Below are 26,495 nucleotides of genomic sequence, written 5' to 3'. Positions count from 1 at the left end.
TTAGTCAGGATCTGTTTTGATATTTTGTTCTTTGATTATTATTTTCCCTATGCTAGGGGTTAAATGGTAGAAGCCTTTCTTTGCGTAATAGTATTAGTAATCAATATTAGTGCTGATTCTAAAAGTCTTCTTTTAGCTCTATCTATCACGTATTTAATAATTTTCGCTTTATCTTCTACCATTTAACCCCTAGCATAGGGAAAATAATAATCAAAGAACAAAATATCAAAACAGATCCTGGCTAACCGTTTTTCCTTAAATATTTCAACAAAATGAATAAGTTTACAGAAGAAGAAAAAAAAATGTACATATTTATTTTAACGCATTTTTAAAAGTGTATATATAGACATCGAACAACCCAACCTTACCATACGCACACATATGTTTGTCCTTCCCGACATGGGTAGGATTCAAAAACTGTCTTCCTTTTCGCACGATCTATGACTTTTTCTTTTCTTACATTTTTATTTCAATTATCCTGAAGATGTCCTCTGAAATAAGGACGAAACGTTGATTATTTTAATAATTTCATTCGGTTTTTCTATTTTTCTCAAAACATAACGTCAACCACCACTGGTATCTTTTCATTCCTTATATATATATATATATATATATATATATATATATATATATATATATATATATATTTGTATTTGAACAAGATATCAGGAGACATACCGAGCTGGGAAACAAATAATTCATTAAGGGGAAAGCGACAATTCGTTAATAAAAACGATTTAAGAGTAAATTTATTTATCTATAAATTAGCGATAATACAAAAAGGACCTAAAATAAACCTCGGGACATCTTTCAACCGATATATTGTCAAGAGAAAACATCGACGGTTGCGATTAAGAAAATAAATGTGATGAATATCGTTTAAAAAATGTAGATGCTATATAATAAATAAGTCGATAAAAAAAAGTCGATTAAAAGAAATCACGAATTGTAATGGAACCTGAAGCGCTTTTCGTCAGACAAACTTTTCAAGGATATATGTCTGAATGCTTTTTAGTTTTTAGTTTTTTCTTGTATATATATATATATATATATATAATATATATATATATATATATATATATATTATATATATATATACATACATATATATATATATATATATATATATATATATATATATATATATATATATATGACACTACGTAGCAATAGGCAAAAAATGTATTAATACTTTTCTCTTATTGAGCCTTACTAAAATAAACATGGCGGTATCCAGTAAGAAAGCATTTTGTAAAAAAAAAAAAAAAAAAAAAAAAAAAAAACACGGGTATCTATAATATTGCCACATTTAAAACGTATTTATGTTCACATTACATGCGTAATACTAAATAATTTTTTTTAAATTCGAAACGGTGCTTCATTTAATAATATTATTTGAAACGGAAACATAAAGAACATTTTTATCGCCAGAAATAATTTTTATTGCACCAAATTTACAACATCGACCCTACAATTTAAAAACAAACAACAGTTTACAAATTCATGGCATTGAAAATGAATATATTACCCAAACTATGTAGAGTGAATCTTAGTTAATGCGTATGTTAATCTCATCCTTTTAAATAGTAAATTAAAAAAGAAAAAGAATTTCTACTGATATCTGTACAGAATAGCGCGATTAGAACTAATCACATTAACACTAAAATATCAAACACAAGGGATTTGTAATTGCAGACTTTGTGGACAAAGATAAAACGGTAAACCACATAATAAATTACTGCAGCAGTGCAGCACCCTGACCAATAAAGATTGGGAAAACAGGAACGGCCGCGTGTGAAGAACAGCAAAGTGATATGGTAAATATTATAAACACCGCCCCCCACCCCTCCGCCAAAAGAAAGCGGATCAACCTGAGCTGATAGCACATGATATAGTTGCGAATGATAAAGAAGGGCGAATGGATTTATCAGTCATCTGATATCCACTAGATAAATGTAAATAGTACTGGAATCTTGCACATGCTTACTCCTACCTAATTTATTAAAGACAAATAGTCCTTTTCGGAGACTAATCAATGGTAAGCTGATATTGCAATAATGCAAATTCAATTGCAATGATTATCGAAAGATGCGGAAAGGATTCGCCGACTACTTATCTCCCAGACTCAAGGAAAAACGACTGGTTATTTTCAGTAAGTAATCTCTTGTAATGCACTGACAGATGATGATGATGATGATGATGATGATGATGATGATGATAACGCACTAATATATACAATTTCTAACTTATTTTGAATTGGGCGAAAAATTTGAATAATTTTCATTAATATGTATTGATATTTATTCGATAGACTAATAAAAACAAGACGCTATATAAGATTGTTTTTAATTTAAAGTCAGAAAGTTTTAAAATGCGGTTATCAAGTCGGCAGTGAGTTAAGGAAGATAGCTGCGTGGAAGGCATTAGATTTACGTCATTAAGTGTAGTGTTTTTTTATTGGTGTGTTTTGTTTCTTTTACAGCACATCGAGCATTGTAAGCTTATCTTATGATGAAACATAAAATATCGCAAACGCTGCATTAAGTACAGAAAAACATTGTTTTTCTACTCATAGTTAAGAAAAAAAAATCAGTAAATACCTTTTCCATTGGAATTAGTACGTAATTCAATTGCTGTGTATCGAACTGGATTTAAACTGGTTTAAAAAATACTTGGTTCTAGAATCCGTGAAAAATCTGTTTTTCAATATCGAACTACTACACTTCACGTTCGTATATCATCTTTTTCTTTGCGTTAGTCCCGAGCTACGGCGGGGTCAGCAATAATTGATTTTTCTTCAACTTGGCACCATTAAGATCTTGGTCCGGTTTGAAGGCTGGTTTTACAGAGATCATGTGGGGAATCTTACTAACTCATTATCATCTATCCTTCAAATTGCTTCCTAGCGACGCTAAACGTAAATGTGAGTTTTTAGACACTGTATAAAACGCCTCCATTCATTCTCGAAAGATAATAAAACGCATGTAAGTGTGGTTTCATGTGTAATTGTGAGGTAAGGATTGCATAATCGCCAACCACACCTTCCTGAATCAGCACTGCTTAAGTCCAGTGACAAGTAGAAGTCCAGGAAAACTGAAAACAATGCCGAGATACCAGAGGCCATGTTGATCCTTAACACATAACTGAATTGTCAGAGCAGACATGCACACACACACACACACACACACACACACACACACACACACACACACACACACACACACACACACACACACACACAAAACAAAACAAAAAACAACAAAAAAAACAACAACTACAAAACCTAACCGGAATATTGTTATCGCTACCGTGACAACACTGGTTGGGCATTTAGGGAAATTTAAATAAATAGTAAAACTAGGTGTAAACTGATGTTCCAACCTTTGCTGTTCACTTCCTGCTGATTTAGAGTTCAAATTGTCGCTGTTTACATGTTAATTGATATTGGCAAGGGATTTAATATAAAGCTAAAGGGTCAAATGTGACTTTACAACTGCGTTCGAATACTTCGACCGGCAAGACTTACTGTAACGTTAGACACGATTACAGACGCGTAAACATGTAGAATCCGTGATCCACACGTTGTAGAATCAGTCGCAAATGAGATAAATAATAGGAAAGAGAAAATAACTTTAACTTCTGTTTCAGGTTAAAAAAAGTCCTTTATTCCTCATTTTCCGCCACGGGCGACTTCTCGTTACGGCTGTGGTATCACCCACATCTCTAACGTAATCGTCTTCTTTAAAGTGCACTCTGTCTCCTTTTTATAGTATCTTACGTTTTCCTTACCGTGATGTCATTTCGCACACGGCTCGGTATTTTTTATATAGCCGCCATACTCTGTTGCATCAGTAAACACGAAATACTAGTGTCTATAGGTAATAATAACAAATAGTATATATATATATACATATATATATATATATATATATATATATATATATATATATATATATATATATATATATACGTATATGCATGTATTAAGCGAGCGTTCATTTTTTAAGCAAGCATTACATCAGAATTTTCTTGCAGTTTTATTTTTTAAAGTTTATATAATCGTTAAGGTGTCAAAAATAAAAGAATATGACTTTTTCATAGGTATCACTAGCACTTTCAATTTCTCCTCATTCATTCTCTGGCGAAAATAACGAAATGAACAAAAACCAGAAGAAAAGGATAAAAACCAACAACAGATAACGCTATATACAAAGTCGTTAGACGTCAAAACAACAAACAAGTGTAGTTTCAGAAAACAGTTTACAAATAAAATTCCAAGGCAGCAGAATTACCGTCACAGATTACATTATATTTAGTCTAACCAGTTTAAAACTTTTATTACTCGTTTCCTAAATAATATTATTTATTATACGCTGCTGGATTTTAATAAATATAGCTTTAAGTATCTTTTAACTTTAAAAAATTGGTTACAGAATTTAAGATTTCGTATGATTATCAATATTTTTTTTAATAAAAAAGAGACCAGTTACATTTTAAATGCTGATAAATTGAGATATATTTTAATAACTGCATGGCAAGCCTACGGCAAATGGTATTGGTAGTAAAACCGATGTGGTTATGCAATTTCGATGATAATAATAATAACTATAATAAGCAGAGTGATAACAATGGTTATTATTATTACTATTACTATTATTATTATTATTATTATTATTATTATTATTATTATTATTATTATTATTATTACTGCATTATTTCAAATTAAATTTGAACTTAAATTAGTATTGGTCACTTCTAATGTTTTGGGTTCGAGAAGTTGTTTGTTATTGCAATATTTTCAGTTAAATATTTAAAAAAATAGATAAGATGAGAAAGCTTAAAAAATGATGTACACCAATATGTATCTTCTATTAATAACAATAATAAAACAACACTAATTATTTACTGCAATAAATGTAAGACACATAATCTTGTAATAACACACAACTCTTCTTAGAAATTAAAGTCATTGTAACGAATAAATTTTATTTATGAACTAGCAGACCCCTCGGCATTGCCTGATCGTAAGATACACTTAAACATAATATTTTAATTCATGCAGGTGGCGTATTTATTATTATGGAGACAATTCTCTATCGATTATGATATTGAACCTAATATATGGTCGTGAGATAAAAACTAATATATATATATATATATATATATATATATATATATATATATATATATGACATGGGTGCTATCAGCTAGAATCGAAACTAAAACGTACAAACGCCCACCTCGCTGGCTCAGAGGCTAACAAACGAAGGTGGTGAGTTGTATGTTTTGATTTAGATTCTAGCTGATTGCACCCACGTCATGTAGTTTTAATGTTTTGTATATAAATTCACTTGCCATCCCTTTTTTTGAAAGATGGTAGTTCTCAATCGTTGAAGACAAGATGCCAGCAAGAACGAAATCAAGGTCCACAGAGTTTTATAATTATGTAGATTAAATGTTCTTTGTGAGAATTAAACTCCTATAATAAACAGAGCCAGCAGCACCTGTGGAAATTCCACGGAATGCGAAACATATTTAATCAACAAATATGTTTTGATAAAGCTGATATTTTTATGAATAGAGGAAACTAAAAAACATGGAAGGATAATCACTCTAATATTCTTGCCCAGGATTGCGAGAATGGCCATTTTTAAGCGAAATTTCGTCAAATCTGGCCCCTTTTAAAGCAGTTTGGCCTGCAAAAATTGGATCTGGCCTTATTCAAAGCTTAACATACGGGTGCCAGATATACCTTTAAAGCCAAATATCGCGTATTTGACCTTTTTTTAAAGAAGATTACCATAGTTCAAAGCGTAACATACGCATTAACGAAGGACGGAACGAACAGAATGTTATATAAATAATAATAATAATAATAATAATAATAATAATAATAATAATAATAATAATAATAATTTAACCAGTCTGCGACCCCGTCTTCAGCTATTCCTCCAATTTTTGTGAGTGTCACCATAAACTGGCGCCAAATAATTGAGGACGATCAAGGAGGATGTAAAACCGAAGAGAGAAAACACTAACCAGACCTTCACTTGATGATGTGAAGAGGACTGGGACCTTGGGAAGGCTTATTGTCACCCAAATTCCAGTAGCAATCAATAGTCACTACCAACGAGAACTCAATGATAAATTCCTATTGCGATAATGCAAATAAATTTGCAAAGGTTATTGAAAGAAGTGGAAAGTACTGGAAATCTGGTGAGACTTGTTGTCACTGCAACTGCAGGGAACACCACAGGTTGTTGTGAAAGAGAAATCATTGATATTAACCTGTGTAAAACCTCATAGTGAGTTTCTATGAATACTATGGTTTTACTACCACTGGACTTTCCACCACGCACTGTATTTTCTAAATTTCTATTTTCTTTCTTTCCTTATCGGAATCCTAAATCTTAAGGCAGGAAGTTGTTAAATATTCAAAATACCTACATTAAGGATACGTTGTTGTCTTACCTTAAGTTCCACTTCCCCTCTGTATTCACATTTGTAACCTCCTAATTCATCCAATTTCGATTTCGTTGATTCGCTTAAGTGAATCCTCAAAGCTGCAAAAGAGAAAAAAAATACATAAAAAACATTAAATAGTTTTAAGAAAGTTAAATCAATATTATATATAATAATAGGAAACTGTCTGCCCCGGAAAGATTCTATGCTTACTTAGGAAATCCTCCAAAAACCAGAGCTTTTCTTAATCTCATTAAATGTTTAATGTAAGTTCTATTTTTTCCGAGGTGATCACCATTCACATATTGTTTAACATCATGATAAGAAACATGCAATACACAAAAATGTGTTTATTAGTTGGAATCGATTTCTCTCCCACCTTCAAAAGTGCACGGTGTTTCTTGACTCAGTTCCTAGCTGTAACCTGGAAGGTATATATATATATATATATATATATATATATATATATATATATATATATATATATATATATTTGGGATTTCTTTGGATTTTACTTGTACAAATGGAAATTCTTTTAACTTTCTTGAAGTTTTACATTTGGATTTTAACGTCACTGGATTTTTTATCTTCCACCAGACTATCCATTGATGTGTAATCACCTTTTTCTTTACCATATTCCATCTGCTTAACTTATTTTGTTTTCAAATAAGATCTTTGACTTATTTGTTGTTTCATCAAATACTTCTGCATACAAAATCCGATTCTGCATTTTGCTAATTCCTACCCCCTGATGAGAAGGAGAGTATTTCTTCGAAACTCCGCGGATTAAGGACTATCCATTTATCTAGTGTTTCCTTTTCAGATTAAATATGTTGTTAACTCATTTCAAAGTGTTTTTTTAACATATTTCATTAACTGTTTGCTCATATTATAAGCTCTATTTCCTATTTGATATTATCGAGCTTTTATATCTGGCTTAGATAATTTTATAAATATTAATTCTTTAATATTTATAATTTACTTTAATTTTACCATTTGGATCATTTTGTTAAATTCAATTGTAATTTTCATTATATATATATATATATATATATATATATATATATATATATATATATATATATATATATATATATATATATCTTATAATTACTATTTTCCAAGGTCCTGGATATGACCTTAAACTATATCCAGAGGTGAGGCCCCAACTTGCGGGCTTTCGGGAGTGTAGAACCACCCTTTAATTGCCATTGCTCCCAGGTCTGGGTTAAATAGAAACCAACTTGAAAACAGCAAATATATTCTATTAAAAAAATTCTTCAAAATCTTTGGATTGGGCATTAAATAACCTGAAAAGGGTTGATATGCCGTAAAGCAAAAAACAACCAACCAACCAACCATTTTCCAAGGAACAGACTCTCTTACGGTTGCCAATTTTTAAAATGTTAGGCTTTTATTGGTAAAAACTTGCGTACTACTGTTCTGGAGATAATACTGGTATACAAGCATATAATAGTTTATTAATTATAATCTGGCCAACTGGGCAGCTCATCGACGCATGGAAAAAATCCAATTTTCTAAAATGTTTCAGTACCCTATAAACAAGACTCTTTTATTAACACTGCCGTATTCACTTTTTATTATCTACAGAATATATTTAATGCGTCAAGCAAACATTATGAACATTTTATCATTCAAACACTACTGTGTTTGAATATATGTTTAAGTTGCATTCTTAGTCATTTAGAACTGCCTTAAAGCTTCACCACTCACTCATTTTTCAACCAAATTTCAAACAATTATTACAGTTTATAGATCACCTTCTCAGCTATATGATGAATTTTTTTTTTCAATTTTCGTTCAGTAAAACAAAAGTTATGATGAATTTACTGGTGTTCAAAATCGTAAAAAGACGTAAGGAGATGGGCGACGTTTTTTATGACTGCTTTCCATAGCAATTACGTCGCTCCAGCGACTACTGCTGCTACCAGTTCACTGCTCTCGCTAAAAGAGAAATAACAAGTGAAACAGAGAAAATGAAAGCATGAAAGTGAGATAATTGTGGGATTTTCTTGAAAGCAGACGAGTGTCGTACATTGTTATTACATCTGTGTATGTTATGTTTATGGAGGCAAACAAAAAACTAACACTGAAATTAAACAAAGAACAAGTGAATTTCCTGGAGGTCTGTAAAAATCATGGATTACAACAACAAAAAAAGTAAGCATGAAAAGCAATATGGTTAAGCATAAACATGGAAAAGTAAAGGACTAGTTGTTAAAACTGGAAAAGAAAGGACAAGATATTCTAGTAAAAATAGAATAAATTTATAACTTAAAATATTGCAGCATTAAGAATTTTTAAAAAATTCAATTCATAACATAATATATTCAATTCTTAATGGTGCATAATTTTAAATTATAAATATATTATATTTTTTCCTAGAATATCTTGTCCAGTTTTAGCAACTAGTCATTTACCTTTCCATGTTAAAGCTTAACCATATTACTTTTCATGCTCGCATTTTTCTATTGTAATAAAAAGCACTTGCCACTAAATTTTCTTAACGGCTGTACGAATATCATTATTCGTTGTTTGCTCTTCTTCATGCCTTAATTTTTCAACTTCCGGTATTTAATAGTAATTTCGAATCTAGTATATATATATATATATATATATATATATATATATATATATATATATATATATATATATATATGTATATATATATATATATATATATATTTGTAGGTACTCTGATAATCCAAATGTTCATGCACTCGACACACACGAACTCTCATATTTAACAAATCTTATATCTAAAGTCTCCTTTATTTTGATCTTTAATTTTAATAAAATATTACAGCAATCGTCCCAAATGGAAAGTAGCCTATTTTTGTTACAAAATATTTGGAGACCTACGAAAACAGGAGCCGTACCATTAGAACGAGCGACCTTTTATGCTCCAATTTTGCTTTTTTACATAGTCACAACCATTCTCATTGCATTGTAATCCGCGATCGACGCTAGCTTTGCATGGGCGCCTGGAGTTCGTTTGTTATACATGGGTTGTCCCAAAATAAATCTTCCTATCTTCCTATTCTTTATTTATTTAAAAACGTTGAATAAATAGGAAGACGGGATTGGTACCATTAAAACAAGCGACCTGTTGTCTTCTAGAATTTGTATTTCTATATAGTCATCGCCATTTTTAATGCACTTTTGTTAGGAATACAATGACGCATATATGCTTCTGACGCATGTCTATGACCCAGGGTGGCTTTCTTAGAATCTCACACAATCAATATCTGCACCAAAGTAATGAAACTTTCAGGCCTTGAATTAATCAAACAAATTAAACAATGAAATTTGTAATTCATTCTGATTCATCCGGGTGGAATAAAAATAGGAGGCATTACTTTTAGAACGCCACTAGTAATGTTACTTTTATAAATATTAAATAGTCTCATTGAGAGTAAAAATAGTTTTGTATATCCACGGCCATATTATTTTAAAACTTATTTGTAGGTTCACACCACTGATAAAATATGTTACAGTATTCGTCTTATAAAATTCTGTGTTCCACATGGCCTTTTATTTTTTATTCTAAGTAACCTTATTTAATTATTTATTCTCACTTGTCAATTTAATTTTCTAATTGCAAATGTCTTATTTTTCTTCTTCTAAGTACCTTAGTTTGTATTCTTTTCTAAATACCCAGTTTTTAAAATTATTTTCTGTGTTCTGCTTTTCTTAATGTTATTCAAGTTAAATTCAATTTTACGGGATCTTTTGTTTATTAAATTGTCAGGTGAAATTACAGGATAGTTAAAAGTGGAATTAAGTATGAGTTTCTAAATAATAATATTATTATTTCAGCACATCCTTTATTTTGTATGATTATAATTCATGTTATATAGTCCTATTTATATTTATAATCAACTTATTTTTACCAATTGCAGACGAGTATTTCCTGACAGAAAGTATCATTTGGGTTCTTATTCTCAGTGTTTTGATGAATGAGCACATCTTTGAGATCACGCGGCATAAACACATCTCTTGGGGATCATCTTCAGGATTCTATCAACCAGCGGCATTCAAGTTGATCCACTGATTTCCATACATGAATATCTAGATATAAAGGTTAAACTGTCTCCGAAGAACTTGATCACTAAATAACATGCATTTCATACTCAGTAGAGTTAAGTACTTACAACTAGGGAGAAGGAAACGCTTTTACTAAATAAATATTTACGCATAAATATGCCTGACGATAGGTTGGCACATTATCTAGAGGATTGAGGTCAGAAAGTTAATTTACCATTTGCACGAAGAGATACGCATTATTCATTTTCAGCATAAAATTCTAAGAAAGGCCTGTTATAAAATAGACCGACGTGTGAATATACATAAGCTATATACAAATAAGTCTCTGTCGACATTGCTCGCTTATCCATTTGTTTAGTTGCATGTACCGATGCAAATGTGATGAAGCCATTGTTCTGTGACGTCATCTAGTAAAACAGTGTTAGTAATAACCGTGCACAGAATAGGACGTCACTTATAATGGTATTACTATACTATACAGAATAGGACATCGCTTATAGTAGTGTTACTATACTATACAGAATAGGACGTAACTTGTAGTGGTATTACTATACTATACAGTATAGGACGTCACTTATAGTGGTATTACTATACTATACAGAAGTGGTATATACCAATAAGCAGCACTACCAGCTCTCCCTCCCCTCTTCTCGGGGAGCTGGTCCATCTTTCTCCTCCCCTGTCCCCTTTTCACATTAAAAACGGCCTTGTGCCTAATTTGCTCAATAGGGAAGCAAATAAATACTCACTTATAATGGTATTGTACATTTAAACGGAAAGAGTTGTGAAGAGAATTTTTAGTTTTTTACTATTAGTTTTACCACTTAGCAAGGCTAAAATCCACCTGTGACCATTGGTTTACTAGACTCATAATTGTCATGGTAAATTGTAATAAAGTGATATAAAATATCTTTTAACTTAAGCGATACCATTTGCTGTTTTATCTAGACAAAGCCTGGCCATTGGGAGTGTAGCATATATTAAAAAAGACATAGTAGTAGCAATTCAATACAGTACAGGACATCATCATGGCTTAAATCTTTTAATTTATTAGTCTCCGAAGTAGGGTCTTGTATTTCAAAGCCGCCAGAATCTGGACCAGTATTGAGACGGAATCCTCTCCGTTAGCTGAAGTATGGTCGTGATTATCCAGGATGCCCCACTTAAAAATAGTCCAGAAAAATGTAGTAGAGAGAAGGAAGTGTTCCCCGTTGACAACTATGCATTTCTGGCCACGTTTAATAACGTTTGAAGATACTGCCTGTAGATCTTCTCTGGTGATTCTCCTGATAGCGTGGATAATATTCTCTTTTAGTTGGACTAGATTGTGAGGATTATTTGCATAAACTTTTTGTTTTAAAGTCCCCAAAGGTAAAAATCTCATGATGGCAAGCCCGGGGAACGCGGTGGAAATAACTCTTTGCTTATTGTCCTATCTTCCGTAAACATGTCATGAACTCATTTCAGTGATCTGTGAAACTCGTGGCATGGAGCGCCATCTTGTTGGAAAACGAATTGCATTTTGTCTTGTGGTGTCAGTTGGTCGTTAAGAGAAAGATTATAGAAATCGGGCTACTTTTAAGTAGGTCGATTAAACTGGTAAAAATTCATTAAAGGAAGATTAGAGAGATCAGGCTACTTTGAGGTGGGGCATCCTGTAGTAGGTTCAGCCTCCTAGGCTTAACCTACTATACTTTTTTAATACTATACTATTATACAGAAGGTGTTTGCTTATTGCTAATAGCTTGAGACCCCCCTGCTAAAGAATGCTAATGGGGCTGCCCAGTTATTTTTTGCAGGTCAGGGGCTCGTCCTGTAGGGCGTTGGGTTTTCAATTTCCAATTTTCCGACTTTCTGACTCATGTTTCCGCAGTGGTAGGAAAATACAAGTCACAAAGAGGAATTGTTTTTAGTCAGATTTTTCCGAATTGCTGCAACAAGGGTGAATTAGCAGTCGGTAAGATTAATTCGCACAGAATTGATCGTGCCCCCCACCCCCAAATTGTACAAACTCAGGTTTTATGTGTTTTTCAACAGTGGGAATTAAAAGAAAATTTTATATCTGATATGTTTGTTCCCTTTTAGTATCAAGTGTTCACGTTTCAGCGGTAATACCGCCTACAAGCCCAACTAATTAATTCTATAAAAGGAATTAATGACGCCATCCATCCATACAGCGGTTTATTACCTTTTCAAAAAGGCGAAGCTGACTCGTGACCCCAGCATGAGACGTTTCTACGGCGCAGACGTACCAAGTTACACTCCACATTCACAGCAGTAATAATATCAGAATATATATATATATATATATATATAATTAAATAATAATTATTCTTTTACGTCTACTGACATTAGCGTTTCTTACTTACGCAATGATCATTGTAGAATGATAACTCCTGCTAATCAGGAGATTCGAACCCACACACGAAGCTATCTTTGACTCCATTTGGTAAGCCTTTATCTCCGAGCCACCCAACAATTGCCACGAGAATGAAGAGAATTAATAACTAATAAACGCTCAATTCTGGCACAGGCATTAGACAATACAGAGTGTTCGAACGACGGAAATTGTGAATGTTGCACAAACGCTAGTTTACTGCCTCTTGATTACTACTTCCGAGATACTGTTCATGCTTAAGTATTCTTAAAGTATCTTGGTAATTATAATTAAATAATAATTATTCTTTTATACCTAGAGACACTAGTGATTCATGTTTACGCAATCATCAGTGTACGATGATATTTCCTGCCAGTCGAGATATTCGAATCCAGTCACGAAAGCACCTTTGACTCCATTTGCTAAGCTTTTACCTCAACGCCATCAAACAATTACAAAAACAATGAATGAAGGAAATTAATAACTAATGAACTTAAGATAGTTGCATTCTCAAAGTTAATCTGGTGATCATGCTACATAATGTGGGATAAAATGGCGGTAAGTATGTCATTAGTTTTTGTGTCTCTTTTATGTTCATATATTCTCTTATCGAGGTTACGTTGAGTTTCGCCTATATATATTTATTTTTCTTAAAAACGATACACGATAAATCATTACGTCGTCTAATCGAATCCCCTCCAATCTCCTATTTCTCAAATTTAATAAAACAACAAAGACAGGTTTCTTTCACATCTCTCTATACCTACCCAAAATAATAATTCCAGAAAATAATTTAGAGAACGGTTAAAATCTAAATTGTTTTTTAATTAATAGTCATATATATATATATATATATATATATATATATATATATATATATATATATATATATATATATATATAAAACGTATATATGTATATATAATTTCTTTATTTGCATGGAAATAAATATGATGATCTCTCCCATTTCCTTATATATATATATATATATATATATATATATAAATAATATGTTTTTAACTTTTTTCAAGGTGTCTTTTAACATGTTTTATGAATCATTTGTTCATATATATATATATATATATATATGTATATCTATGTATATATATATAAATATATATATATATATATGTTGTGTGAAATATATATATATATATATATGTTGTAGATGATTGTTTTACGAATACTTTTACGGAATGTGTTTCGATGAAATCAATGCACTTTACCCCCCCCCCCCGCAACATAAATATTCCGATCTGATCAGCAGTGAAATTTCACCTTATTAATTAACAGGTCGATAGATACTGCAGTATTTATTACTCTGATACATGTTCCTTCTAAACCCTTACATTTAGAATGTCCTTCCATGTCTCTCGTTACATACCACCGTGCAGAAATTTAAATGAAAAAAAAAATCTTGCTACCCAACTGCCCACCCAGGTTATTCCTGATAAATTTCGCTTCTATCGCAGTAGCCCCTTGCGCTTCAGTAGCAATATGTTTTATTTGTAACGAACAAAAGTAATATAAGTAAAACTATTTATAATTGATCTATTGTTACCTGCATATATAAAAAAGACTATTAGGATAGTTATGATATTACCAAAGCTGCTGCAAAAACGGTGGGATTTTTCTATAGTTTTAGAAAACTACTCAGACTTTCCAGTATCCAGTATCTATACAGCAGCACCATTCGCTCATGCATAAAGTATTGTTGCCACATCTGGGTTGGCGCATTTACCACAAGACGCTTCTCCTTAACCAACGTCAAAAAAAAAAAAAAAAGACTCCAATCTAATAAGTCCCGTAGTGTCAATCAAGTTCCAACCTCTGCTCCATCGTCGCAATATTGCATCACTATGTACTTTGATGGAATGTGCTCTTACGAAGTCGTAGCACCTGTACCTGTTCGACCCCCGACATACCCCCGACTAACCCGACAATTCCGGAAAGTTTTCTATTCTGATAGTTTCTCCCTTCAAACTACCGGGTGTTGGAATCGTCTCGCTATTTCCTACTTCCCTAACTGCATTTACACGCATAAATTTAAATGGGATGACAACAGACATCTCGCTGCTCAACCCCCTATATAATATCCCTATAGACATGATTCATTATAGTATCGATGCACGTCTAAAGGGCAATATGTTATGTTTTGAATGAATAACAGTAATATATATATATATATATGTATATATATATATATATATATATATATATATATATATATATATTAAAATGTCATTCACTTATTTTCGCATGTTAACGTAGGTAACTATATAAAAAAACTTATCGGTATATTTTTTTCAAGTTAATCTCCTACCATACCCCCACATAGCTCTCACGTTTCGCCGAATAAGAAAAGCCACTGATCAGATTCACATGCATATCTATGATATTTATAAGGTATTTTGTTTAAATATATAGAAGTCTCAGCTGTAATAGTACGGGAAAGTATTATAACCTTTCTTCTTTCCCCATTCCGTGTATATGGTTGTAAAATACTGTCAACGTTGACACGAGAATCATCTGAGCAACACGTTTTAATTAAAAATTAACACGGATGCTTTTTTCCATCTGCGTTTTAGAGGCAGATTGAAAGTCAGTTTAATTATTAACTACATTTCTAATAATGTCGACATGTCAGCTCCTTTATTGATTTTTCAAAGTTTTTTTTTTCTCGAAAATTCATTCGGATTCAATTCACTTGTATATACTAGTAAATATACGGGTCTATTATGAGTTAATAGCTATTATTTTAGTAATCTCCACTCTAAGTTACGACTCCCTTGTAAAAATGTGCTGTTTTGTAAGTCTGTCCCTGATACAGTAATAAGCTATCAAGCTACTAGACAGAAATGTACCAAATTTTAAATGATAGCACAGTTCGAATGCCGGATGTTTTGTAAGCGATATAATAAGAAAATCGCTCAACATCAAACGCATACAGACTGCGGCAAACAAAAAAGCTAATATGTATATCCTCCTTTCCCTATCTTTCAGTTTTCAACTTTTACAAAGGATTTTCATTATGTGTTAATCAAGACTTCCTAATCATTTTCAGTCAATATGGTTTTGAAGTTAAGACTCTTTGTTTTCTCATTTTACCGGGCAACGCAAGGACACGAATTATGCTAGTTTTATATAAAAGAAAACGTGGTCGCCTTTTGAATATTCAATGCACAGAGTTGAAACTTGATATGTACGCCATTTACACCTATAACACACTTTCAATGGACATTTTGTAAATTGGATTACTTAAGGGGGCGACTCATCAAGAATTTCTTTATGTTGGACTTAAAGACAACCAAGTTGTAGTCAGCTGGGAAGCAGACAAATGAAAGAGAGTTCCACAGGCGTGCAGTCTAAAGAAAGAAGTTTTGTTCATGGAATCTACGTTTTGATTTAGGCACAGATAAAGAGTGGGGGAAATTTATGACAGTGGTTTAAGCTAGACGGGTGTTTTCCGTAAAAAAGCGAAGGGACACCAGAGATTGGAGCTCAGACGAGCACTTGCCATGAAAATAACAATGAAACAAAGACAGGCTCGCAACGCCTCTTCTATGAGAAAGAGGTTGCAGGGAAGAGAAAAGAGCATTCCCCACTAAGCTACGAAGTCTATTTTGAACTCTGTAAAGGCAGGATAGGCTGTTTCTGTCAGCTCCTGCCCAGATGTGGCAACAGTACTCCATACTTGGACGTACTTGGCTTTTATATAGATAAAGAATTGCATCAGCAGTGAGAAATCTACTGGGGCGGTAGAAGGATCCTACCATTTTTAGCGACCTTGGCAACAGATTTTATGCACGTGTTCCATTTCAGATCAGGAGTAAAGCTCATCCAGAAGCTTGTCAAAACATGGAGCCTCTCCAAGACGAGCGCCATCCATTTCAATTGATGCCAGATGCGGATCAGAGCGTTGATGATATAAAGATAGAAGTTTGGTTTTAGATACATTAAAAGTAACCATCTACCTTTCCCCCATTATACCACGCGCTCAAGATCAGAGGCGAGGGAATTAGAGAGAACTTGATCATTTATGGCTTTTGATGTGTTGCCATAGATGGTAGTGTCGTCAGCATAAATGTAAACGAATGATCTAAATATGTGTTTTGGGAGATCATTGATGTAGATCATGAAAAGAGTTGGGCCCAGGATGGACCCCTGAGGAACTTCAGCATTAATACTGTGCGCTTATGATTTCTGCTCATCAACCACTACTCTTATGAGCCTATCGGAAAAGATTTAATAATTGAGAAGACATTTCCAGCTATACTGTAGTAGGCCTTTATGCCATACCCTATCAAGACTCATGATATGTCAAGAGCAATTGCACTAGAAATGAAACCTTTGTCGAGAGATTCACTAATCCTATGAGATATAACCGTTTACACACCTGCTGTAGATGAAGCAGAACGAAAACCATATTGCATGTCGCGAGGAAGTTATATATGGTTGACTACTTATTTATTTTATATGGATTTCAGCAACTTACTCATGAAACACAGGAAATTTTATACAGTCATATTGTTACATTTAAATACACATACACTTTGTGAGCATTTTTCCACGCTGATTTGTAAGCATGCGTTCACTTGCTATTCTGATCGTTGAATTACAATTCGCAAGAATTTACAAAGGATACAAGATGCCTTCAATAAGTTTCCAGACTTTTTCGCTTTAGAGCTTTTATTGAAAGTGCATACATGAAACTCTAGTCTCCTTCGAAGTAATCTCTTCCGGTTGCAATGCACTTTTTGTACAGCTCCCAAAACGTCTGAAAGACTCCATTGAAGTCCTCTTGTCTGTATTTTATCTCCTCAGTAATCTCATAACGACAGCTTCTAAGGTTTTCCTTGAGCTTTGGGAATAACCAAAAGTTACAAAGAGCAAGGTATGGACTATAGGGAGGGCAAGGAACTGTTCTGATGTTCATCTTGGTCAAACAGTCTGTAACAAGAATTTAGTTGGGGACAAACCGCGCAAATCTTCTGCGTTTTCAGTTTCCCGCGAATAATTGTATGTACAGTGCCCACACTGGCATCAAACTGTGAATATTGTCTGTTCATGAAATACTTTATTTGGCAAATCAGCTCTTGTTCTGACTTTCTTACTCCTCCACGCCTCTCATCATCCTTTACAGACGCGCTTCTTTCCTCGAATATCTTATGGCACCCATTTTGCAAAGTTTAAAACAAAATTTCATTGCATATCATTCTCCTAAAGTACCATCGCGTTCAGATTGTATTTTTAGAATTAACCAGCTTTGACAATCAGGCCTTAGTAAGGTGGATTCCAATACCCGCTGTAGCTGTTCATTTGAACCTGAAATCATAAAAATTAGTCAGTCATCTCATAAGATGTACAGCAATAATATACTGAATTTTTAAAAAATATACAATTTGAAATGCCTGTACAAAAAATCTGGAACCATATTTAAGACATTTTGTACGCGAGTTCCAGATTTCTACAATGGATTCCTTACCATCAGCTCCGAATTTTTTTAATTCTTGTGATTCTAATCACAGACTTTAATGAGATAACTTCTAAAGTATTGACTACTTTTGTTTTCTTAATTTTTAAATGCTTATTATATATGCATTTGTTTTTTTTTTCTCTACTACATTTTTCCTTAGATAATTCCTTACTTCTCTACCTACGTCCCTTTTTCTCCTATCTTCTTTATACCTATACTCTCAGCATCCTTCTTGCTGCTGTATATACATAATCTTTTTCTATCTCATTTCTAAGTTAATGTTGTATCCAAGTTTTTTGTAGATATATACCAGTTTATTACGCCTCGTCTGATGAGATGCGCTTAGTTTCGAAATGCCAACGCCTAAATAAGTTCTTTTTTCCCTTTACTTATTTATCTGATAATGTAATACAGTTCTTATTCAATTTCGGATCCACATCTACTATATATATATATATATATATATATATATATATATATATATATATATATATATATATATATATAAAGGAATGTGTGACGAAAGGAAAGGTTTTGGAATAATGGACGCTCATTGTAACATATATAGAAAAATAGCCGAGAGTAGTGTGCAGAATGAGAGAGACAACTAGTACATATATACTTACGCAATCCCGTTGATTCCATACGCGAGGCTGTATTGACGGTGTCTCCAAATAAACAGTACCGCGGCATTCGTAATCCGACCACGCCGGCGGCGCATGGACCTGCCAGAAAAAAAAAATGAAGTATAAAAAAGAGAAAAAAAACATTGGGTTAGATAAAAAAAAAAAAACTTGAGTAAAAGTTTTTTTTTTTATAAGACAATTAAAAATGAGATTTCTAGTGCATCTTTTACCGCATATCAACTGTTTTGGACTTTATTTAATGCCAACTCCAGCCATTTTGTTATTATCGTCTCCCCTTGTAGAGATTTAATAAGAAACTCTCGACTAGCTACAACCACTATCAACAATTTCCCCACTCTATCTGTGCCTAAATCTAAACACAGATTTCATGAACAAAACATCTTTTTGCTTGTGGAATACTGTTCCGCTGGTTTGCTTCAAAGCAACATCGTAGCCTTCAAGTACAATGTAAACAAATTGTTTATGAACCATTCTTTTAAATAATCTAATACTACCCAGCTTACACCCTTAATGGTTACTACACTACCACCTTACATTCATTAACTCGATTGGCTTTCGGGCTTTGATAAGTGGTGTCTCCCTTGTAAAAATACAATAAGCCTATCAGAGAGAAAGGATTTAATAATTAAGAGGAGATTTCCAGCTATTTCGTTACTGACAATCTGTGTAAAAACCTTTTATCCCATGCCCTATCAAAAACCTTCTGATATGTGACAAAGTCCTCTTCGAAAGATTCAGTAATCCTGTGTGATATAACAATTAGCACATCAGCTGCAGATCTAGCAGAACGGAAACCATATTGCATGTTACTGAGTAGATTATTTTGCTGAGGTGGTTAACCACTTTTCTATTAATCGCAGATTCCAGCAACTTACTCATGACAAGGGCTGTGACAACAGAATATTATTTTCATTCTTTTGTCTCCCGAGTATATATCCGACACAGTTCCACACACACATATAAGATATTTACGGATATATACTCAAGAGTCAAAACAATCAAAAGAATATGCTGTTGTCCAAGCCCTACTCGTCACACACGATACTGATTGGTATATACTTAGAGACAAATGATCGATCCCCAGAATGTTTAAATGCGAGCAGATTAATGAAGTTTTCCAAGGTGTTGGAAGCATTTCTCGTTAAGGCAACGTTTAAACAGCTTTGTAAGTATACGAGCTAGTTCCGGTTTAAACTGTTTTAGTACTATCATTGGAATGTCGTCGAGGCCATTTGCTTTACTAGAATAAAGATTTTTGATAAGCTTGGCAACATCACACACAGATATTTGCATGTCGCATAGCGTGTTTTCAGTCAATGAAAGAAATCCGGAGAAGGGGGTAAACGATTCTAGTCGCAAAGAGTAGAATTTGCTGCAAAGGTTTTCGCAATGAGTTTTGCTTTGTCAGATTAACTAGTGGGAACGAATCCACTGCTCAGCTACATTTAACTTGACGTACTGAGCATACGGATCTCTCGCATTCTTGATTACTCTTTTACAATGGTCGTTGGCGATCCTAAAGTTGGATTTAGTTTCATAACATTAGTTTTGTTGAAAGGAGTAGAAATAGTGGTTTCTGTTCATTTTAGATTGTACCATGGTAGGCTGTTAGCCTTTGCTGGAATTTCTTATAAGGTGTCAAGCGGTCTATACCGGCAATTAACCATTCTGTCAGGTCTGATACTAGAGAGGATACTATATACTATAGAGAGCTAAAGTATAGCTGATACGAATGTTCGGAAGTTATCCTAATTAGCCATAGAGGAAAAGTCACTGTGTGTAGGTGTGTGTGTGTGTGTGTGTGTGTGTGCGTGCGTGTTTTAGTTTCATATTGACTCGGAAACACCTAGGTCGATTTTTTAAAAATTCACACAGATATACTTGATGTGTCTAAAAATGTTCTTTGATAGATTTTCTATCGGAATACTCCCAATAAGTATCGAAAACTCCGATAAAAAAGGAACGTTAATTTTTTTATTTTTATTTCGGACTATTAGTCTCATCTTTATTAAAAAAAAGGAACGGTTCAATTTTTACCAGACTTAACTTTTTGATACAGCTTAACACCGCAAGTGCATTTGAAATTTTTATTATCACACAAGCAGAAAGGACCGGCGTATAAAATCAACAGTAACTTCTTTGATAAGAGAGCAGCGTAATCGAAATGAATGTTTCTCTTTAGATCATAATTGAATATTTAATTTTTATATTTTAAACTTTAATTGAAGCCGTTATATAAATATAATTTTATAAAGTCCAACGTAGGTTCTCTACAGTGCAATGTAGACTACAATGTATTGTGAAGTAAGTCACTGCGGGAAAGCATCAGAAGCTTTCCTCCGGTGCACCGTGGTGCCCCCGACTAGAGCAAGCAGTTTATCGAAAAATGAGCCATTTCACCGGTTTCGATGACAATGAAAGTATTAGATATTTTTTAGCGTTAGTTGATTCTTATTTAATCCCGAACAATATCGTGTCTCCCTGCTTGTAAGTAAAGGAATAAATAAAAGTAATTCTTATAATAACAAAGCCATTCTAACGTAGATACATCGAATGGTGATAACAATAATAATAGAACTAACAATATTAATAGTATTGATGATAATCCTAATATTAGTAATTATAAAATTATAACAATAACAATAAAAATAATAATTACAACTATGTTTAGAATAATGAAAATTATGAGGAAGTTGGGGTGGATGGCATAAAAATATGAAAATGGAATATAATATTTAAATGTATCAATGTTACTATTTCTAGTTATATGTTAAAAAGTTATTAATCTATGTGTATACGTGTGTGGGTGTAAGATTTTTGTTCCTTAATGACCCCTAAACGGCTAGGCCGATATTTCACACAAATTAAAACTCCTCGGCTTAACGTTTACAGGAAATATGAACTAGAAATAGATACATTGAGAGCATTGCAAGATTGCTGCGAAGAAGGTAGGCTCTCTCTACCGTGCTAGAAAACTACTTACGCCTGAAAGTATCCTGTACCTCTATAAGACCACCATTCGCTCATGTATGGAGTACTGTTGTCACGTTTGGGCTGGTGCATCTGCTACTAGTCTCTCACTCTTGGATAGGGTTCAAAAGAGAGTAGTCAACCTGATACGTCCTGAACTGTCATCTAGGCTTCAGCCTCTGTCCCATCGACGAAATGTTGCATTCCTCTGCCTGTTCTACAAGTACTTTAATGGTGAATGCTCTTACGAACTAAAAGCACTTGTACCCCCTCGACGTGAATACCCCGACAAACCCGACAAGCAGCGAAATCCCACCCCTTTACAGTAGAGATCCCTAGGTGTAAGAAAGCCTTCTACTCCAATAGTTTCGTCCCCAGAACTGCTAGACTTTGGAACTCCATTCTGGGATGTTGCTTTCCCAACTCTACTGACATGCAGAAGTTCAAGTGTAATGTGAAAAAACATCTTGCTTCTCATCTATCTTCATAATACCCCTGCAACTTATGTCTCCGATAGTAGCCCCCTACTTCAAAGTGGCACTGCACCTTGTTTGGAGTGAATAATAATAATAATAATAATATTAATAATAATAATAATAATAATAATAATAATATTAATAATAATAATAATAATAATAATAATAATAATAATAATAATAATAATAATAATAATAATAAAATGCAATTTATTTTACTGGAAGTGTTCTTAGATGGGGTTCGCATCAGAATGCATCCAATAAGTATCGAAAATCGATAATCGAATACACCCGAGTAAAAAAGGAACAATCTGATTTTGAAAAAAAACAAAACAACAAAAAACAAAACAAAACAACAAAACAAACAAAGCAAACAAAAAAAAAAAAACAAAAAAAAACACCACAAGGGCATTTTAGAAACTTTATCATTGAACAAGCAAAATGCTCCGGCATATAAAATCAACAGTAAAGTTCATTGGTTAGACAGAGGCGCGTTCGGAATGAATGTTTTTAGCACAATTGAACCATGATACTTAACGTTTGCATTTTAAATTTAAATTCAAGCCATAATATAATATAATATAATAAAATCAACAGTAGGTTGATATGGTGCAATCTAGACAACAATGTATTGTGGACGAAGTCATTGCGAGGAGGCATGCGAAGCTTTCTCCTTGTGTATCGCGGTGAGTCCGCGACTACAGCAAGCAATCAATCGATTTGGTTAGAAAATGGGCGATTTCACTGATTTCGATGATAATAAATGTATTAGAAGTGTGAAACGTCGAGTCTCCTCAACAACAACAACAACAACAACAGCAACAGCAACAACAACAACAACAACAACAACAACAATAATAATAATAATAATAATAATAATAATAATAATAAAAAAAAAAAAAAAAAAAAAACTTATTTGAAATTAATTGGTGCATTTCAATCACTGATAACTCTGGAGCAAAATAACCCGAACAACAGCGCTCATTTCAATAAAATAAAATAATATATTTATATTTGTTTCACAATGTCCAACCGAGGATTGGACAAAAGTAGCCACCAGAAAAGCGATTAACGCTTTCCTGTATTCTATTATTTTCTCGTAGGGCCAATTCGACGTAATGTAAAAAGAATATAACTTGGGAGAGGTGTTGAAGAGAGAATGGACGACTAATTCGAATTAGTTGCCCATTCTCTCTACAACACCTATCCCCAGTTATATATTTACCGTTTACCCCCCCACCCCCACTCGTATTTCTAATGCTTTTAGATTTGACATAATTCCCGAGAGCTGAGTATAGAATTAACCGATTTTCTAGTAATCTCCACACTAACACACACACATATATTTTTTAAATGTTTTTCTTATTAATGAGGTCAATTTACGAATAAAAGAAACGTACTATTTAAAATCGCCGCAAATCATTTTTTCGTTTGCATATTTTAAACTAAACATTCAGCAGAAGTACTTTTCAAAGGCATTTATCATCAAACCCAAATATCAGCAGACGTTATATTGTAAACAAACGCAGACAGAATTTGATGAACGACATTAGCATTACTATTTTTTTTATTTTTTATTTTTATTTTTATTTTTTGCGCATTAGTGCACCGAGCAAATTATCCCTCGTAGTATATAATATTCAATACAGGATTGATTCTATACTAATACATACGCAATCTGTATAAACTAAAATATAATTTTTAAGCGTATTATACGACAAGGAAACGCTGCGCGGTCAGCTAGTATATATACATATTAAACTATGTTGGTCGTATATACAACGAGCGATTACCGAACAGCATCATGTCTCATACTACGCAAAGCTCAAGGTTACCGCGCAACGTGCGCAAACGCCTTACTCGCCTGTCATCATCTCTCGTTATGCTGTTGAGACCTTAACTGCGCTAGGTGGAGAGATAGCTGGCATGGTGTAATTGAGATCTTTCCGAGGGCACACCTGGATGAATATCGTAAATAGCGACACACGTTCTGACCTTTCAGTATAAGCTTCCGGGAATGGATTTACTTGTTTCAGCGTGTGATGACATGAAGTGGGGGGGCATATAAGACAAGAAAAGAATTTAGAACCGATGGGACAATATACATCGAAGACAATCAGAGAGTATATGATCAGTAGCAGTAAACAAACGCATCCATATTTATTCTGCCTGTATTTCGAATTTACCGGCATTTAATATAGTTGATTTATTCTATTGTGATTTTATACTCTACTTGAGTCAAAATATTTTATCTATAAATTTTCATTTTATCTATCCATCTAGCCTCTACCTATCTATCTCCTCTTTAATATATAGTCATCTAAATACAGTACTGTTTCGCTGTATCACAACTTATCTGTGCGGCTAAACATTGATTGAACCTAGAACCATCGAGTTGATAGTCGGCAGTTCTAAACCCTGGCCTATGGGATTGGTGGCCGTAAATTATCTCTTCGAATGCCCATTTAAATAGACACTCGCTCACCGCTTTTACAATGCTTAATCTGCTCGTTTATTTACAGAAAACAAACAGCGAACCTCGCATTAATACCAATATATATATATATATATATATATATATATATATATATATATATATATATATACACACATATATACACACACATATATATACACACATATATATACACACACATATATATATATATATATATATATATATATATATATATATATATATATACATACATACAATTGTATTGCAGTGGTTTCCCAGATGTCATCCTATAATGAAACTCTGGACTTTAAAATAGTACTCAGTAACAAAGTAAAACTGTTTTATTGATAAGGATTGCTTATTCGTATTATTTGGCTTCATCGGACTACTGTTATCATTTTGAGTGTGATTTTCACAATATTTTGATCGATGTAACCTCCGATCTACTTCAGGTGTATCTTGTCGAATGTCTTTGTCGAACTCGGGAATTTGGACGGGATTTCTACCGGAACACATTATTTACATCAGGAGGGTAGCATGCTCTCGTTCTATCAGCCATGCTACCTTTGTGAAGTAAATAAAGTAAGAAAGTAAGCAAGGGCCACAGAGTTTTAGAATTATATAAATTTAATTGAATAGCGAATTTAAACATTTCATTAATTAACGTTTTATTTATAAGTTTCAAATAATGAAAACAATTCAATTAGAAACAAAACTCAAAAAAGATTTTGTTATCAACAAAATTTCTGTAGCGCAATTATTCAATTATTTCTGTATACAAAATAAAATAGGTAACTAATAAAGTAGATCATGTTTTAGTGCCTGAAACTTATAACAAACATTTTGGCCATAAAATGATTATATTTATTAAGAATTATCTATTTCTAACGCGTCACTAAATAAGTCCCAGGCCTAACATATACAGAGTGTCACTAATAAATAATATGAAACCAATCGTGTTATTAGTTTCAAATGACTTGATAATATCTATTTTGACCCAGCTCAATCCGAATAAACAATTAAGATGTGAAATGCTTATTTAAATGCTGTCTTACAAATATAATGTCGCTCAAGTTAAGCAGTTGCCTCCAAAAACATTTTTTAAAAGTTCACGAACATATCTAGCCACCGTAAATTGCAGTTATGTTAGGTAGCAACAGCGATTCATGTATCAGAAAGGGTACAGTATAGAAGAGATAAAATTCTCGCGCTAGAAAAGACTACACGATTCCCTTTCTGTTTGATGAAAACCGGTTCTCCTTTTTTGTTGCATATTATCTACTAGTTAGCTAATCGCATACAAATCCCAAGAGCGATAGGAACCTTCTATCATGTCTAAAAGTGACACAATGTTCAACGAGAGAAATCGGAGATGCGCTGCAGTACAAGTCATGCTCTCTACCGATTCAAGTTATGTCAACAAGACAATTTTCAGCACCCTCCAAATGCAAATTCGGACATTTAAACGCTCGAGGGCACGGGTCAATGAAGTTTCCGGCGACGGTTATGGTCCATGGTGTTGTTTCAAGTGAGAGCCACATCATGCCACCTAACATATTCG

The 26,495-nt window shown here is 33.1% G+C and overlaps 1 protein-coding gene across 1 annotated transcript in view; it reads right to left on the bottom strand.

The window, feature by feature from the left end:
• Nucleotides 1-26,495, bottom strand: part of LOC145297633 (retinal guanylyl cyclase 1-like) — a 1,014,990-nt gene that overhangs the window by 70,668 nt on the left and 917,827 nt on the right. Inside the window, exons 15-16 of the mRNA XM_080143738.1 lie at nucleotides 19,010-19,108; nucleotides 6,472-6,563 (exon numbers count right to left, since the gene is read on the bottom strand). Coding sequence (XP_079999864.1) covers nucleotides 6,472-6,563; nucleotides 19,010-19,108 — 191 coding nt within the window. The remainder of the gene's footprint in view (nucleotides 1-6,471; nucleotides 6,564-19,009; nucleotides 19,109-26,495) is intronic.

This window comes from Euprymna scolopes, chromosome 18 (genome assembly GCF_053919585.1).
Source record: "Euprymna scolopes isolate OS-2025 chromosome 18, ASM5391958v1, whole genome shotgun sequence".
Classification (NCBI taxonomy): Eukaryota; Metazoa; Mollusca; class Cephalopoda; order Sepiida; family Sepiolidae; genus Euprymna; species Euprymna scolopes.
The sequence above is the reverse complement of the archived record's forward strand: the minus strand, read 5'-3'. Positions and strand labels throughout refer to the sequence as shown.